This window comes from Pinus tabuliformis, chromosome 4_2 (assembly GCF_031772625.1).
Source record: "Pinus tabuliformis cultivar Carrire ecotype Pingquan chromosome 4_2, CPIR1, whole genome shotgun sequence".
NCBI lineage: Eukaryota > Viridiplantae > Streptophyta > Pinopsida > Pinales > Pinaceae > Pinus > Pinus tabuliformis.
In genome coordinates this window covers 970,981,161-970,997,811 of record NC_142304.1, presented here as the reverse complement: position 1 = coordinate 970,997,811, position 16,651 = coordinate 970,981,161, and the positions used below count along the sequence as shown (strand labels likewise).

At 39.0% G+C, this 16,651-nt stretch overlaps 1 protein-coding gene across 4 annotated transcripts in view; it reads left to right on the top strand.

The window, feature by feature from the left end:
- Nucleotides 1–2,427: 2,427 nt before the first annotated feature.
- LOC149172865 (putative membrane protein At3g27390) overlaps nucleotides 2,428–16,651 on the top strand; it is a 266,830-nt gene continuing 252,606 nt past the window's right edge. For 2 of the 4 annotated variants that reach the window (XM_089424443.1, XM_089424442.1), the window contains exons 1-2: nucleotides 2,430–2,800; nucleotides 3,111–3,219. In XM_089424443.1, coding sequence (XP_089280569.1) covers nucleotides 2,707–2,800; nucleotides 3,111–3,219 — 203 coding nt within the window. In that variant the 5' untranslated portion in view covers nucleotides 2,430–2,706. Of the gene's footprint in view, nucleotides 2,801–3,110; nucleotides 3,220–16,651 lie in introns of all 4 variants that reach the window. The other 2 variants (XM_089424444.1, XM_089424445.1) reach the window with 2 other exon arrangements.

Below are 16,651 nucleotides of genomic sequence, written 5' to 3'. Positions count from 1 at the left end.
TATAAGTAAAAGAAAAGAGAATAAAAGGATAAGCTGGTTTTATGTCGAAATATTTTACAGTCATGGTATCACGATGAGACATATTATTGAAAAGATTTGAGAAGACAAAGAAGAAGTATTTTGTTTTTTTGTTGACTTCAAAAAGGCATTTGACACTGTCCTTAGAGATAAGTTGTGGTGTGGAATGGAAGAACTTGAAATTCCTTTGCATTATAGAGCCACTGTCCATAGACTTTATGAAGAAGTGAAAGTCAAAATTAGAACCTTTACGGGTTTTTCAAAAAGCTTTAGAAGTGATATTAGAGTCAAGCAATGTTGCCCTCTATCCTTTGCATTATAAAGCCACTGTCCATAGACTTTATGAAGAAGTGAAAGTCAAAATTAGAACCTTTACGGGTTTTTCAAAAAGCTTTAGAAGTGATATTAGAGTCAAGCAATGTTGCCCTCTATCTCCTACTCTTTTTGGTTTATATATTGATAAACTGGAAGAGTGGCTAAATCTGCAAGATGGAGATGGTGTTGGGTTGGGGGAGTTTGTGATAAAGCTTCTTTATACGTGATGATCTTGAATTGATTTCTAAATCGGCCCATGGATTGCAAAAGCACCTATATGCCCTTGAGCATTTTTGTAGAGTAGTGGGGACGCAAGTCAATACTAGCAAGACCAAAATAATGATTTTCTCTAATAAAAGGAAGCAGAGCCAGCATACGTTCTTCTTTGAAGGCAACATTCTTGAAGAAGTAAATGAGTACAAGTACCTCGGGATTGATTTCAACAACAAACTTAATTGGGAGGACTACAGAAAGAAGATAATTATAGGAGGGTGGAAAGCATTATATTCTCTTCAAAACAAATGTAGAGAGGCAGAGTTATGGGATTGAAAAACGATTAAAGTGCTTTTTGGAATACTAGTTTGTCTAGTGATGCTATATGGGTGTGAATTGCAGGCTAGCAACACCCCCGTCTGAAAATGGAAACAAATTGAGAAAATCCAAAAACACTTGACCATGAGCAAGTTCAAAATAAAAAGTTTGGTACTTTATGAGATAATCTTCAATGAAACATAGCAACTCCCATCGAAGTAATTGCTATGGTGCAACTCATAAGATATCTAAAAAGATTGAGCAAATGAGATTAGGTAGATGACCTAATGTTATCTTCAATGAAGGCATGAGTGAAAGAAAGAAAACACGGATGAGACAAAACTACACATGGATGCAAAAATGGAATATCTACCTCAATGTCTGTCCCACAAATAGAAAGGAGCTAAAGAATTTTGTTATGGAGAAGTTTCATAAACGGGTATGGGGAAAATAGTTGGGTAGAAAGAAGAAGCACTACATTGAGGAATTCAACTCTACGTGTGATCTATGACAAAAAGAGTTAATTGGAGCTAGCATTTCGTGGAGGGAAAAGGTTCTTATTGCCCAACTAAGAACCAACTTGCATCAACTTCAGTGTGAAACAAGACTGTGGACAAGGCCTAAGGAAGCTTGGGAAGAACGGGTGTGTACATTTTGCAAGTCTAGGGTAGTGGAATTGGAAAAACGTTTCATTTTGGAATGTGATGCGTTTTGCAAGTCTAGGGTAGTGGAATTGGAAAAACGTTTCATTTTGGAATGTGATGCGTTCAAAGACATCAGAGAAAGTTATGGGAATATGTTAGCATCGGTTTCTTGGCATTGTCTTTTTAGCAAGGTGATTGTTAGAAGGTTGGGCCAACTCATCATCAATTTGAATAAGAAAAAAATTGGATTGCAAAAGACAAAAAGCAAAGAACTGATGGTCTCGTGGATGTTAAAATATCATTTCATTTCTTATTTCTTATAATGTCAACAAATGTAGTGAGTATATCATTTCATTTCTTATTTCTGATAATGTCAACAAATATAGTGAATTCGAAGCCCGTTGATGACAAGATTACAAACTTTGATAAATCTGTGCATTATTCATATCTAAATTTTTATTTTTTATTATTAGATAATTAATTTATAAGGATACTTGGAAAATGGAAGGTTCTTTTGTTAATTTTTTTAAATAATAAGTTACATCTATATATTTTTAATTTTTTTATCCCATGGGGACATTTCGTTTTTGAGAATATGTTTTAGTTATTTAAAATTTTTAAAAATAATTTTAAATTTTAACAAATTAATCTTAAAAGCAATAGTATAAATCAAATCAGCAATGTTCATTAAGTCAAATCAGCTATGTGCATTAAATAAAAATTAGAAATTGAAGTTTTAAAATTCCAAAAATAAATAAATAAATTAATATTTAATTTTTCAACCACTTTAATAAACTTTGCAAATAATTTTTAAAAATTTAAAATTTAATTAAAATTCAAAACATTTTAAAGCTGCCAAAAACCAAAACCATATAACAGTCGTACAAAACTCTCACTCTCGACCAGCCTACATAATCTAAGCAACTTAAGTTGTGGCATGAGCCCTAGACCTCTCCGAAACCACCGAATTGATTCTATTGACATCTGAACTGCGGCGGAGCATGAGCTATAATTAATAATCCACTACCTCTTCAATTTTGTCACCGAATTTAAAACTACTATATGCCATCTGGAAGCTTGGTTGAGCGACACATTTTTCTGCCCCTTTCTCTGTGTTGTTCACCATGACTTCTTTATCATCCCTCCGGGAAACCCCATCATCTTCCCCTTCTTTGTATCTTTCATTTCGACTGAAAGGATGGATATTCCAAATGGCCTCATTGTTAAGCTGTGGAATTTGCTATGTTTTCTGCCATTCTTTGTTTGGTTGGTTTTACTTGGGACTCTCAAAGGTATGAATAGATAATCAATGAATAGTTCTGAATTGTACTTGATTTTACTGGCTGCTGTTACATTGTAAGAATGCAAAGGTATGAATAAATAATCATTGAATAGTACTGAATCCTAGTTACTTGATTTTACTAGGGGCTGTTAAATTGTAAGAATGTCAGCCCACACTTTGTTTGCTATATCTATATAGATGCTTTCATGGTTGTGTTTGCTCAACTGTTGGGCGTTTTGGTTGCTATGAGATTGTACTGGTTCTCTATTTTTTACTCTCTTGTTCTGAAAGTGAAGCAATCGTTCAAAATATCGTTGCAGCTGCAATAATTGGGCCAATGGCAGCCATTGTCATTACAGTGGGGAATTCAGGTGTCATTATAGGGCTGTGGCCTGCACATGCAATCTGGACATATTATTGTTTGGCTAGGTATTAACTTCAACTACTTAATTGGTCTTTTTTTAATTATCGAAGTGCTATGGGGCTCACTTTCTACTTATTTTTATATTAAGGTAATTTTTTTGAGATAGTTTGCCAGAAAATAATTACAAATTAGGATTTCTAGTAATTGGTGAAGTTAGAAGACACCCAGGAACTTGATCATCAATTAAGTCATAGAATAAGGCTTTGACTATATACATATGAATAGAAATAGGTAGGTTTTCACAACTAGAATCTTGTTAAAATTGATATGAGAACTGCAGGCTCAGCACGCAGAGGTACAATATTGGGCCTTTATTGCTCTTTACCCTCTCTTTTGAGTGAGCAAGTTCATGTCCGACATTGCAATTAGGATTTACTCGTCGAATGGACAAGCTGGTCACTTGTGTAAAATTGAAAAAGCTAATTGGTACAAGAACAAATGGAATTTCAGGCATATGAAAGAGAAGGTTTCAGACCACGCCTTCAGGTTGTTGCCACTTTGTGTGGCATCCCCTCCCAGGAACTCTCAAGCTATAACGAGGAGTCGCGAACAGGCCATTAAACCCTCTCTTTTAAGTGAGTGAGTTGATGTCCGACATTGCAATTAGGATTTATTCATCGAATGACAAGCTGGTCAATTGTGTAAAATTGAAAAGGCTAATTGGTACAAGAACAAATGGAATTTCAGGAATACGAAAGAAAAAGTTTCAGACCACGCCTTGAGGTTGTTGCCACCTTTGTGTGGCATCCCCACCCACGAACTCGCAAGCCATGGAACGAGACCACGCCTTGAGGTTGTTGCCACCTTTGTGTGGCATCCCCTCCCACGAACTCGCAAGCCATGGAACGAGATCACGCCTTGAGGTTGTTGTCACCTTTGTGTGGCATTCCCTCCCACGAACTCGCAAGCCATGGAACGAGACCACGCCTTGAGGTTGTTGCCACCTTTGTTTGGCATCCCCTCCCACGAACTCGCAAGCCATGGAACGAGGAGTCGCTAACAGGCTATTACAGACCATTTCACTCTAACATAGCAGAGCTGGCCTTTCGTGGAGGTCCATAACGATTTAAATGCATGTATAGATTGCAATAATAAAAATACAATGGAATTAATCAAACATTGTTTAACAGATTTCATGGCAACCAAATGCCCATGCTCGGAACTGAACATGAATACACACAAGATGCAAATTAGTAAAATATATATATTTCCATAGCAGCAAATGAAATTTAATTGCAGATTCATAGACAAAGAAAAAACACACATCTTTTTAACAGAAACAGAAACTGGCGGTGTTTGAGTAATTTTCCACTCAACCATAGTCATCTATTTTAGATTCCATTCCCGATCTGAGATATGAGGTCACCATGGCGAAGGAATCAAGCCACAGGCCTACAACACAGTTGATGCAATCCATTTGCTTTCATGACTCAGCCAAATTGCTTATTACAAAGCACTCTAGGCACCTCATCATACCATCAAACAGCCATCACAATTTCTTTCATTACCCTACGTAAGATAAGGAATAGCTCCCTTTCTTTGCTCAAATAGTCTCTCAGGGATATTCTTCCGTTTCGATGCTCTTTAATGTAGACATAAAGAGTCCAATCTACTGAATGTTTGCTGGAAATAACATGGAAAAATAAAACTTTTCTAAAGCAATCAATGAACAACGATAACCAATGGGTGAAGGCTTCCTAACTTGCCTAGCCTATGCTGATCTATAGGTTCTCTATCTCTCCAACAAGGTCTGCAATTCCTCTTCACGGTGTTGATTTTTGTCATTTTTATATTTTTGGGTTACTTTGAAAGTATTTGCACCATGTTTGGGGGTGCTTCATGAGATTTGAGATACATGGTGTATGTTCAGCCCTTGGATGGTCCAAGATGGATTGTATCATGAGAGATGGTCTATGATGGATAGGTACATTGGAAGTAGCTTTCTTAGCGGATGTTTGACTTCATTTGATTGTAGGCTCAACGTTCTTCCCTTGGGTGTTGGAGATCTCTTGGTAGTTTGGTGGATGCCCTTTGTTGAGGTCTCATGGAGGAGCCACTTATTTGGAGAGCACCCTACAAGGGATGTGGAGCATTGTATATCACGGAGGAGGGCTTCGAGCCCTAGTTGGCATGTGACAACTTGGTTTCCTGTTTGGAGGATTGGAGATAGCTTGGGGATGCCTTGGACTTTGACAGTGTTTTTGCAGGGGTAGCTAACGTTGAATTTTTCTATAAGATGTCCAATAGAATATGATTTTCAGCTAGATAATTACTTCTTGATGATTTTAACTAGTATTTTATGCCACTACTATTATTGAATAATTACACTTCAGAAAATATCAATAGTAAATGTAGAAGAAATAATAAATATCATAGAAAGACGACCATACACAATCGAGAACAAATTTTACCCTAGGAAACCCAACCTTGGGAGAAAACCCAACAACTTTTCTTTAGGAAAAATGATTTTTTAGCAAGGTTTACAAATCAACAATTTGTCTAGAAATCTGTGCCAATATCGAAGTCAAAATACCAGTCAAACTTGGTCAAATTCATGCTATTCAACCCTGGTCAAATTTGTTAGAAATCACTTCTGAACTTTGCGGTCAAATTAGTCAAACTAGAGTCAAAGTTTGCAGTCAATAGCCTACAATCAGCTGCGGTTCTGTGGTCAACGATGACCTTGTGATCAATGGCCTGCTGTCAGCTATGGCCTTGCAGTCAACACGCAGTCAAACTCGGTCAACTTTGGTTAACTTGGTCCATAAAAAAGAAATCATCCTAGTGGTCAAAACTTGCCCTTCTTCTCACATGTGTGGCTCTCCTAGAGAGATAATAATGAGGCATCATAATGTCTATTTATACAAGTTGAATGGGTGTGATAACCCAAGCAACATGTGCCTTCACTGGCTTGGGCTGACTTGATTAATAAAATATTTTTTTATATAATTTTTCTAGGCCGACTTGAAGACCATTTTTACCATGCGGGAATACCTCTCGATGCTACAAAAATATCAACACTCCCTCTTAGCAAGGGAGGTATTCTCCTTAGTTGCAAACAAATTCCCCCTTAGCTGAAATTTCTTCTTCCACAAGAAAAGTTCATGAGCTTGCTATGTTGATGTAGTGTTTGTTGATTTATGTAGCTTGGGAGGTACTCCACAACCATGGGTATTGGGTTTGTGTGAGTTGGCACCACAAAAGGGTTTTGTGGGTGAAGTACCTATTGTCTCTTGGATTGTATAGGCACCGCGACAATGCTCAGGGCAGGGGTTATCACTCCGATCCCCGTCCACTCCGTTCTAGCTATCTCACAATAACAAGCTATGGGGGGTAGTCCCTATGGAATGAAGTGTAGGAAAGCAAGTTGAGAATTAACTTGCTTGGGAGACACAGATGAGTGACCTAGCCACTTGGTTGAATTTAAGCAAGATTATTGATTAAATTATATTTTTCTATTATGAGACCAGTGTCTTAATGGAGTCACGAATTCTTGCTTCTTATGAATTGAAACCGAATGACCGGATGGGCACCTACTGCTTGAATGATTGACTAACCTAGATGATGTGCAAATCCTAGGACCTATGTGACATGTGGCGATCTTGGTAAGTTTTAGTTAAATGCCTAATCTAAGTGTAACCTTCCTTTAACTATTTTGAAGTTGGGCTTCAAGGTAGGGTGTGGTAAGGAGGCTAACAAGAAGCAGGATAGGGCATGATTAACGATACCTTCTGTTAGGCTTCTATCACCCGATGCCTCCTGCGCTGCAGAGACTTGCTCTGACGACTGCAAGGTCACCATGTTAACCACCGAAGAGTTGCGGAGGCCCCTCAAGTTAGATAACAAGGGTTGACCTGTATCTCTATCAGCCTAGCTTATGCAAGAGATTATGAGTGAGATTTATCTTGAGTTAGATTTTCCTAAGTTGTTTAAGTACTTTGATTAGAAAAATTTTAAGAGTACTTGTCAATAGTGAATCACAATCTTAAACAAGATAAAATGCTTATAGATACAAGTACAAATTTTAACAATGTACCAAGGTACCAAGATACCCAAGATGCCATGTTAACAGTAATCAATCAAGATGTTGATCACGAATTTATGACAGTTTATATCAACACTATTAATACAAAAAATTTAGATTTACCAATGTATAACAACAATGCATAAACCATTCCAAATAATGAAAATTACTCATCACATTGAAGTATAATATTTCCAATACAACCAACAATGTAAATTACACTTTACGATGGAGTATTCACCAATATTTCAGATTTGATTATAAGATTACAACAGTAAGTAAAGACAGATCAGCAAGATAAAGATTGCCCAAACCAATGTTACTTGGGAGCGGGAGCGACCATTTTCAGAAGCTCCCGGTTTGGGAGTGAATCCGGGAGCGATTTTTTAAAAATATATATATTTTTTATATTTTTTTAATTTTTGATACATATATGTCAACAAAAACATGTAGAATGATGAATTAGATATAAAAAACATAAAAAAACATAGATTGATCATTGAACAATATCACATCAATCATCTAGAAATTATAATCTTCGTCAACCATGTCCACAAGTTAGTAAAATACATATTACAACTGCAACATATTGAGTCTCGTGAATCATGATTCATCAAATTCAATCTTAAAGTTTCAACTTCAAGCTTTCAAAATTGAAAATTCAATATATAACATTTATCATCATTGATCACCAAAGTTGTACTTGTAAGCTAAGTTTAACCATTACAAGAAGTAATATCTTAGATATTTCTAAGTCCTAACTTCTAACTGTTAACATGAAATGAAATGTTATAAAATGAAACATGAATAATGAAATGAAATGAAACAACTTTAGTCTTTCACGAAGCATCATATTCATAATTCACAATCATTACCAATGAGTTATAATTGCCAACTTCAAACTTCAAATTTTCATTGTCACAGTCATATATTGTTTACAAAAAATATCATTCTGATATGAAAGAGTTAAGAGTCAAGGACTCAAGACTCAACAGTTATGAAAACTATTAGAAACTAGAAAAGACAAGTAAACTGTAAATCTACATGTGGCCCTTGCCACGAAAGTCTCTAGGAGTATAAGCAGGTCGTGGTGGTCTTCTAGGAGTCTCCCGCACAGACCGACGATCAGAACTAGAAGGCACATGCCCTCCATGTGAGGGTGTAGATGGAGGTGGCGACATTAAAGGAACAAGACTCGGACCTCGAGCACTGCTACTAGATGGTGGAGGTGGAGGTGGCATGGCTACTGCAACTGCAGTTGCTTCATCTTCATCCCTTATAAGTTCCTCTTCCAGTTCTTCAAGATGCACTATACCATCCTCCAAATTGTCATCCTCTGGGTGATTGTCCCAAATTTTATATGTGGGATCCTCATAAGCCCGATCACAGTAATGACTCAACAACCTCAAGTTGTAGCGCACATAAACCAAGCTTTCTGCTTGGTTTTCATTGAGTCTGTTTCTTTTCACATTGTGTATGAAGCTGTAGGTGCTCCAACACCTCTCTGCAGAAGAAGTATTCACAACCTGTGAGAGAACTTTTTTTGCCAATTTTGGCAAAAGTCCATGGCCGCCATATGTTTCCCACCATGTGAGAGCATCAAATCTATTCTGTCTTCCATTGCATGGAAGGTACCAAACAAACCAGTGCCACTGAAGTATTTGCCTATTTCAAGGCGCACAGCTACACATTCCTCCCTGTCAGGTATCAACTTTTCTAATGCTTGCAAATATCCACTAGTTACCTCTGCATCTAAATGGGGTTTGGTCCTAATCCTACCCCCTGGTGCAGGTTGGCCCAACCAAGATGTAGAGTAGTATTTTGGCGTAAGGATATACGCCAAGCAATGTAGTGGAAGATTAAGTCTATTCCATCGTTCACACACACAATCATGAATCAGTTTGTACAAGTCGAGATCTTTGTTATGAACAACATCTTTTATTTGCCCCAACATGGTATCCATTTGCTCATACACCTCGCCAATCACTGGTTTGTCTGTATCTGCAAACCAAATCATGTGATAAATGGCCTTGGTGAAATCCAATACTTGCCTCACACTTGTCCAAAACTGATCATCAAGAGTGGCCTCCTCCACTAGTTCAAAACCTCGCCTGTCAGCTGCATTTGTAGCCCTTTCCTTTAATACCTGCCAATGTGGACTTGATACCATGCTAGCCAATGACTCTCTTACCTTCAAAAGGCGCCTGAAGGTGAGGTAATAGCTACCAAATCTGGTCTTCGCAATCTTCAACAACTCCAATCTCGAGTGACTGCGGAAAAGGCCATGGGTATTACTATGATTTGTAATAAATTTTATCATTTGTTTGCCTTTCTTGTACAAATCACCAATCCATTTGTATTGTGCATTTTTGTTCTTGACAACATCATGCATCAGAAGGTTCAATGTGTGAACCAAACATCGAGACCAAAATATGTTGGGGTATTTATCCTCAATAATTGCTTCCGCTGCCTTACAATTAGGAGCATTATCAGTGATGACTTGGATAACATTGTATGGCCCAATACGGTCAATTGTTTCAAGTAATGCTTCTGCAATGTTGATGGCAGCCCTGAATTTGTCTGAGTAATCATGTGCAGTTAGAAAGATGGCACCACTAACAGACACAGCAAGAACACTTATCAATGGCTTGCCTTTTACATTTGTCCATCCATCAGATACAATGGACACCCCATGGTCAGATCAAGAACTTGTCATTCTATTCAAAGAATGTGATATTTTTTCTTTTTCATGATCAAGTCTAACGGTTCTTGCCTTGTCATACCCAGGGCTCTTGTATCCTTTAGGGGCATCATTTATGGCAGAACCATTTCGTGCCAATAAGGTGAGCGAAGAACATTGAATGGTATCCCACATGCATAGAGAAACCTGTAAACCTTTGAATCCACATCATTCCTACACCCTTCATCAAGGAAACCTGATATGGTTCTACGCCTTAAACCTGATGACCCTGTGCCTCCATATCCACTGCCTTGGGAGGATGCTGAAGGAGTTCTTTGTGCTTTTGATTGTGAGCTTGGTTCAAAGAAACCCCTTGATTTTTTTGATTTGTATTGGGCTTCCTCCTCTTCCCTTATGTATTTGGCTCTATCCGCTGTTGACATCGCTAGACAAGTTTTGATTCCTATTTGTTTGTCTCCATCCCATGGCCTTTTCCCGCAGAGGTGTTTTCTGGCACGGGTGTATGAACCTGTGTAATCATTGTTGCAATGGGGGCAATGAAATTTAGTGGTTCCACCCCCTCTCCCTGCTTCAGGCCTGTTAACATATTTCCACAATGGGGTTTGGTCTTGTTTAGTTTTTGTTCACCCTCCTCCAGCTCCTCCTCACCGGGGTTTTCATCAAATCCACTTTATCCAGCTTCTTCATCCCCCTCTTCATTTTGGCCCCTCCGTTTCCTACTCTCCAGCACCATAATAACCATAAAAGGGACCAAGAAGAGGAAAATCCCAAGAAATATAGCCAGGTCCATGATGTTTGATATTTGTAGGCTTTTGAATCTGCAAATTAATTTAATTTATTTAGATAATTAATTTAATAATTTTAATTTATTAATTTAATTTAGATTCATGATTTTTTTACTAAATATAGTTAATAAACTAAATTAAACTAACTAAATTACTACCTAACTAAATTAAACTAACTAAACTAACTAAATTACTAAGTTACTTACCTCTTTGCAGGCTTGCTCCTCGCTCCTCGGCACTTGCTCCTTGCTTCTCCTCGCTCCTTTGCTCTTGCTCCCATTCAAGTGATAATGAAATTTTTGTTTGCCCCATTGAGTTTTTAAAACATAATTATTTTATTTTATTTAATTTATTTATTATTATTATTATTTTTTTTTTTGCGCGTCTACGGCTTTTTCCGTCCGGATCGCTCCCGAGCGTTAAATTTTCGCTCTGGGATCGACGCTCCCGAAATTGGCAGGGAGCACAATTTTTTTTTATCGGGAGCGCGCTCCCGAAATCGCTCCCAAACGCGCTCCCGACTCGTTCCCACCCGGAGTGCGGATTGGGAGCGGGAGCGGGGGGGGGGGAGGAGTGCTCCCCCGCAACTCTGGCCCAAACTAGATATCCAATATGCCAAAAACTAGCAAAATGCACCAAAACTTGAGAATTTCAAATTTAGGGTTCTAGGTGAGTTTTCCTTAGCAATTTTCAGATTTGATATGATTATTACAGCAGTTTATTAACCATAGATCAAAAAATTAACCTAGCCAAAAATAGTTATACCCTTGGCCTGTGATAAGTAGATGGTCTCGGACTTCAGGCAGTCAATTGAGATTTTCGTTCAAACACACGCAATTGATAAATCTTCAATAAGAAACCCTCAAGCTAGCAGGAACACCAGCTCTGATGCCACTGTAATATACCAACCAATTTTTTTTCCACTCTCAGAATTTCAACTCACAAAATGCTTCAGGTAAAATTTCATTCAATTAACAGAACATTGTCATGTAAAATTTAACAACATAGAACAACAAATTAACAACATAATGAGCAAGAATTCTCAGCTTTATTTCTAATATATATAAATTGGGGGGGTTTACAAGCTGAAACAATTGTTATAGCTAAGATAGAAAATGGCCTCAAGAATCTGCTCCGATGCTGCCCTGGCCCTCCAAAACTAGTCTGAAATACAACTGCTGAGCTCTCCTGTGAATACTGGATGAATTCACCAAGGGGAGATGGGTACTCGCCAATCTCACTGAATCACTCAAGGGTTTCCGTCCCGGGGATACTGCTGAAGTAAAGAACCGAGTTCTCAACCTTTCATACAAGAAGAAATACCAAATCCAAGATGTCCTCTAATGGTCTCCTCTTCCTCTTTTTATAGATCTGATAGACCCCTCTAGAAGCTCATATTTTATTATTATTTTTATCATTGAGCATATTTCCCTTAATTAAAATATTCTTTTTAATGTGGGAAAATGGTAAATTGCCCACCATGTCTCCTCAGGCCACTGAAAATCACTTCTAACTATCCCATCCAACAGATCTTCTTGTTCTGGTTCCAATGAGCTATTACACTAAGGTGTTCTGCCAAGTATTCCTCCCAAATGCCACCTTAGGCGTAATTAATTGAGTTAGGCCCATTAATAACTCTATTTTTGGAAAGTTGTCGGAATGCAACAGAATGAAAGGAAAACTTTGCGGATGATGGAATATACCAAGCGAATGTCATCGAACCTCATAAAAACTCCTCAAAACCCCTCCAAAGGCCCTTGGGCCCGTTGATGATGCCAACTTGCACCTGTGACCTCTCTACCCCCGTCTCTGAAAGTCCATTTTAACCATGCCGTAAGGAACACCAGAAAAAGGAACATCACAATGTTTCTCCTAGACTAAGGGACTTTCTTGAGGGTTGCATGAGCATAATATTCGTTGGAATAAATCATAAGAAACCGTTTCTCCTCCCTTGCCTTGACCTAGTCATTAGTGAGTACCTTGGAAGTATTTCTTCTCTTATTCATTAGAACCCCAGGTCTAGCACAAGTCTTTTTAGGTCTCTCAAAAGGAGCGAAGAGCCTTTTGGAGGTGTTAAATCATCACATAAAGCTTCTTTGAGAGGTCCTACCCTATCACTTGGAGTCTTGATCTTAGAGGAACACATATTATCATCACAAATCTCAAGCCCCAAGTCTTGATCTCCTCCTAGGCCTTTCTTGGAGAGTGTTTAACTTTCTTGAAGCATTGAGCCATTTTCGTGTCTCTCCTTGAATGGGCTTTGTGGAATCACACCATATCTAAATCATCGATCTACTCATTCTAGGTGATTCCCTTCCTATTGATACTCCTTCCATTAATGAAAGTTCGTAAAGAGAAGGGGATTTTGACTAAGGTGACTGTGGATCAGTGTTGCGTGGGAGCGCTCCCCCCCCGTTCCCGCTCCCAATCCTTGCTCCCCCCCTTGATCCCACTCCCAATCTGCGCTCCGGGCGGGAGAGACTCGAGAGCGGGTCGGGAGTGCGCTCCCGAAATAGCTCCCGTTAAAAAAATTTGCGCTCCCTGCCAATTTCGGGAGCGAATTTTATATCCTAGGAGCGGTCTGGGAGCGATCAACGACAGGCTAGAGCGATTTTGGCAGGAAAAAAAATACGCCGGTTAAAAAATCGTTTTTTTTTAATAAATTGAGGGAGGGAGGGGTTAAAGGGTTTCATTGTGATTGTGAGAGTTAGAGTGAGAGCTCATTTGAGAATTTGAGATTGAGAGAGGGAGATTGAGAGGGTGAGAGTGAGGACTAAAGAGCAAGGAGGGAGTGAGATTGAGAGAGAGCAAGGTGCCAAGGAGAGAGCAAGGAGCAAGGAGAGAGTGAGGAAAGAGCAAGGAGCAAGGAGCAAGGAGAGAGTGAGGAAAGAGCAAGGAGCAAGGAGCAAGGGGAGATTGGACGCATTTGAGGTAGGTTTGCTGCTCTACAATATTTAATAGAATGTTTAGCAATTTTTTTTTTAATGTTTATTAAATTATTCCTAATTTCTAAATAAATAAATACAATTTTCTAAATTTCTCTATTTCGGTTTCCCATTCCCATTGTTGGACACCTAATCCTAAATGGGTTAGTGTGGAATTCGAATGGACAAAAGCAGTCCAAGAGACCTTGGAATCTGAAACCCAAGAGTCACATAATGTACTATAAATGTATATCTCATGTTAATAAAAATGTACTGCATGTTTTATCATTAATATTTCTCTGGCTGCCCATGTGTGTTTAACATGGTATCAGAGCGGGCGAATTCTGGCCCTGCTCATATTTGAGCCACTTGTTTTGTGGTCTCTACCTACATGTCAGTTCTGTCTTTCTACTAATCAGAATTGATCAGAATTGCCACCTTATTGAGCGTTTTATTACTCATTCTGCGCCATATTCTTTCCTACGCTCTATGCTCTCTGCCATAACCGTTGTCTGAGATTCACTGCCACCTCTGTCTATCAGGGGTCCGACGGGCAGATACAATGGTTATCTAATATGGAAACTGAAATGATTCAAGAACCTCTGCGTGGTCAGTCTGTCCACTGCCCCTCCACAGTCGCTACCCATTAAACGCTGCCACTATTTAGACGCTGCAAATATCTGACATTATTCTCTGCCTTCTGTTGTAACTCCTCTCTTCCTTGACAGGGTCTTTGATTCCCTGGATATGCACTGATTTCCAGCAGGCGAATTGCCAGTCTACTTTGGCCAAGGTCGCGGCAACGAGACAGCCCCCGAAGAGCACCACCACCACCACCACTAGCAGCAGTTCAAAGAAACCTCAGGCTTGCTCATAAACAATGTAAACGTGAACAGAATGATACATTGTGTGGTTAAAATTCTGCTACGCTACATAACGTTATCTTTCTGTTCCACGCCCTGGTCCTAGCTAGCGATTTTCATCTCATGATCACAGCAGTCGGTTAAAAAAATCACCACTGAGCGACTCAGCAAACCAGTCTTCATGTGTGGAAGCCTCAATGCTTCCTCCTCCTCCACCAAACCAGCAATCAGACATGCAGAGTTCCAAAAGCTGTGCAGTCTCCATCTCAGTCGAAAAAAAAAAAAATTCCCCAACTTCACTGCCTAATGAGAAGCTGTCGTTTCCAATAATGTCATGCTGCCAACTGGGAAGAATAAATCCTTGCTCTTGCTCCTCGTCGTTGGCACCAAGAAGATACTGAAGGTCCATGTCAATGCTGCAACTACTCTCTGAATTATATTCATCGCCCCCATCTTTAAATTCCACATTCCAAGAACCGGCGTCATCGTCTATTCCGGAGGATGTAATTGTGCAATCTTTAAGTTCATTTTTTGAGGCGCTGGCAAATTTGAAATCTTTGTTCAGATAGGAGATCATTATACCGGCGCGAGCGTGATCTTGAATGTCAGTGTGTGAAGGACAGGAGACGGCATTGCACGAACCCTGGGGATGACTCATTCCCTCGGTTGTATACGAAAGCTGCTGGCAATGGCAGGTGGGTTGAGTACTTGTAACGTTGGGCTGCATACAAACCATAATATAGAGACTCGACGGGACTCCAGTTGCAGGGCTTCTCATTTCTTTTCAGTAGAAAAATGCGTATTGCAAGTGGTGTTTATATAGTATTAAAGTTGGAAGTTTATTACAAAATTCTCGTTGGCATTTGATTTTTTGGGCATTCAAACATTGTTGCCCTCATCACAACAGCCTGATTGTGGACCATTCATCTGTACTACTTATAGACTTGCTGCAAGGACTTCTCAAGTTTGAGCCTTCGGAACGTTTGAAAGCTTCAGAAGCTTTGAGTCGTCCATTCTCTTGATTTTGATTATTGCTTTGGCTGTAAATGATCGTAATACTGATACTGACATTGAACCCAGAACATGCTTCCATTAACAGAATGAATCGAGGTTGAGGGAAACGGTGAAACTGTATATTGACTACAAGTACAGAAGTCCATGCAAAGAATCGAATTCTCAGAAAACAGAGCAAGAAATTACATAGGATCTGGTGAAGCCTTTGTTACGGCCTACCGTAAGATGTTGTTGGGATTTTTGCTTTTTGGCTATTATTGGTTTTTTTCCCTGTAAACAGAGCAAGAAAATTACATAAATGTGTGCTCTGATGTATTTATTCTGCAAAACCACATACACGCGTGCTATGTTGGATTGTTATCAACTTCGTTGGTATTACAATGGCTATTGAAGAGAATCGACCGCATTAGGGGATCTCGGCATTATCTGCAAGCTGGAATCCAATGGCATTGAGTGTGTAGCTATATGTCATTGAGTGTCTTTATTACTCTTGGTGTCTTCGGGCCCGTGCATTGACAATTTTAGACATTGAGCTTATACATAAACGGGTTCAGGTTTCTGTGTGGAGACTTTGGAGAGGAGGAAGTCACGAGGTGATTTGTTTCTGGCTGAAGTTTTGGTATATAGCCGCATATGGAAACATATATTTCTTTTGGATTTTCGTTATGCTGCTGGAAAACACCCTATGCATGAACAAAGTTGAATGTCTCAATTTGTCTTCCACTATTGATCAACACTTCTACAACATTTGCCATTTTATTATTCAAGTCCAAGGGAATGACAAAGTTCATGTTTCTATCTGCAACGGTACTGCGGACAGACTTTCAGATTTGATATTTTGAAAATCTTCTCTGAGTAGTATAATATCGATGCTCTTCTTCTAAGTTACCACAAGTTCAGTAAGTATTGAAGAGAAAGAAATCAGTTTTGTATATCGCTCATTGATTTATTTGTGTGCTGACCTGGAGCTGTATTGAATGCATCGAAAACTGTGATTAAAGCTGCCTGAATACGTTATGATGCTGCCTGAAATACGTTGAAGCTGCTGTTTTAAATAAGTTTGTATGAGGCCTGAATGGTATACGATCCATGGTATGGTGATTGGTTTCAAATACACTTTGAATAG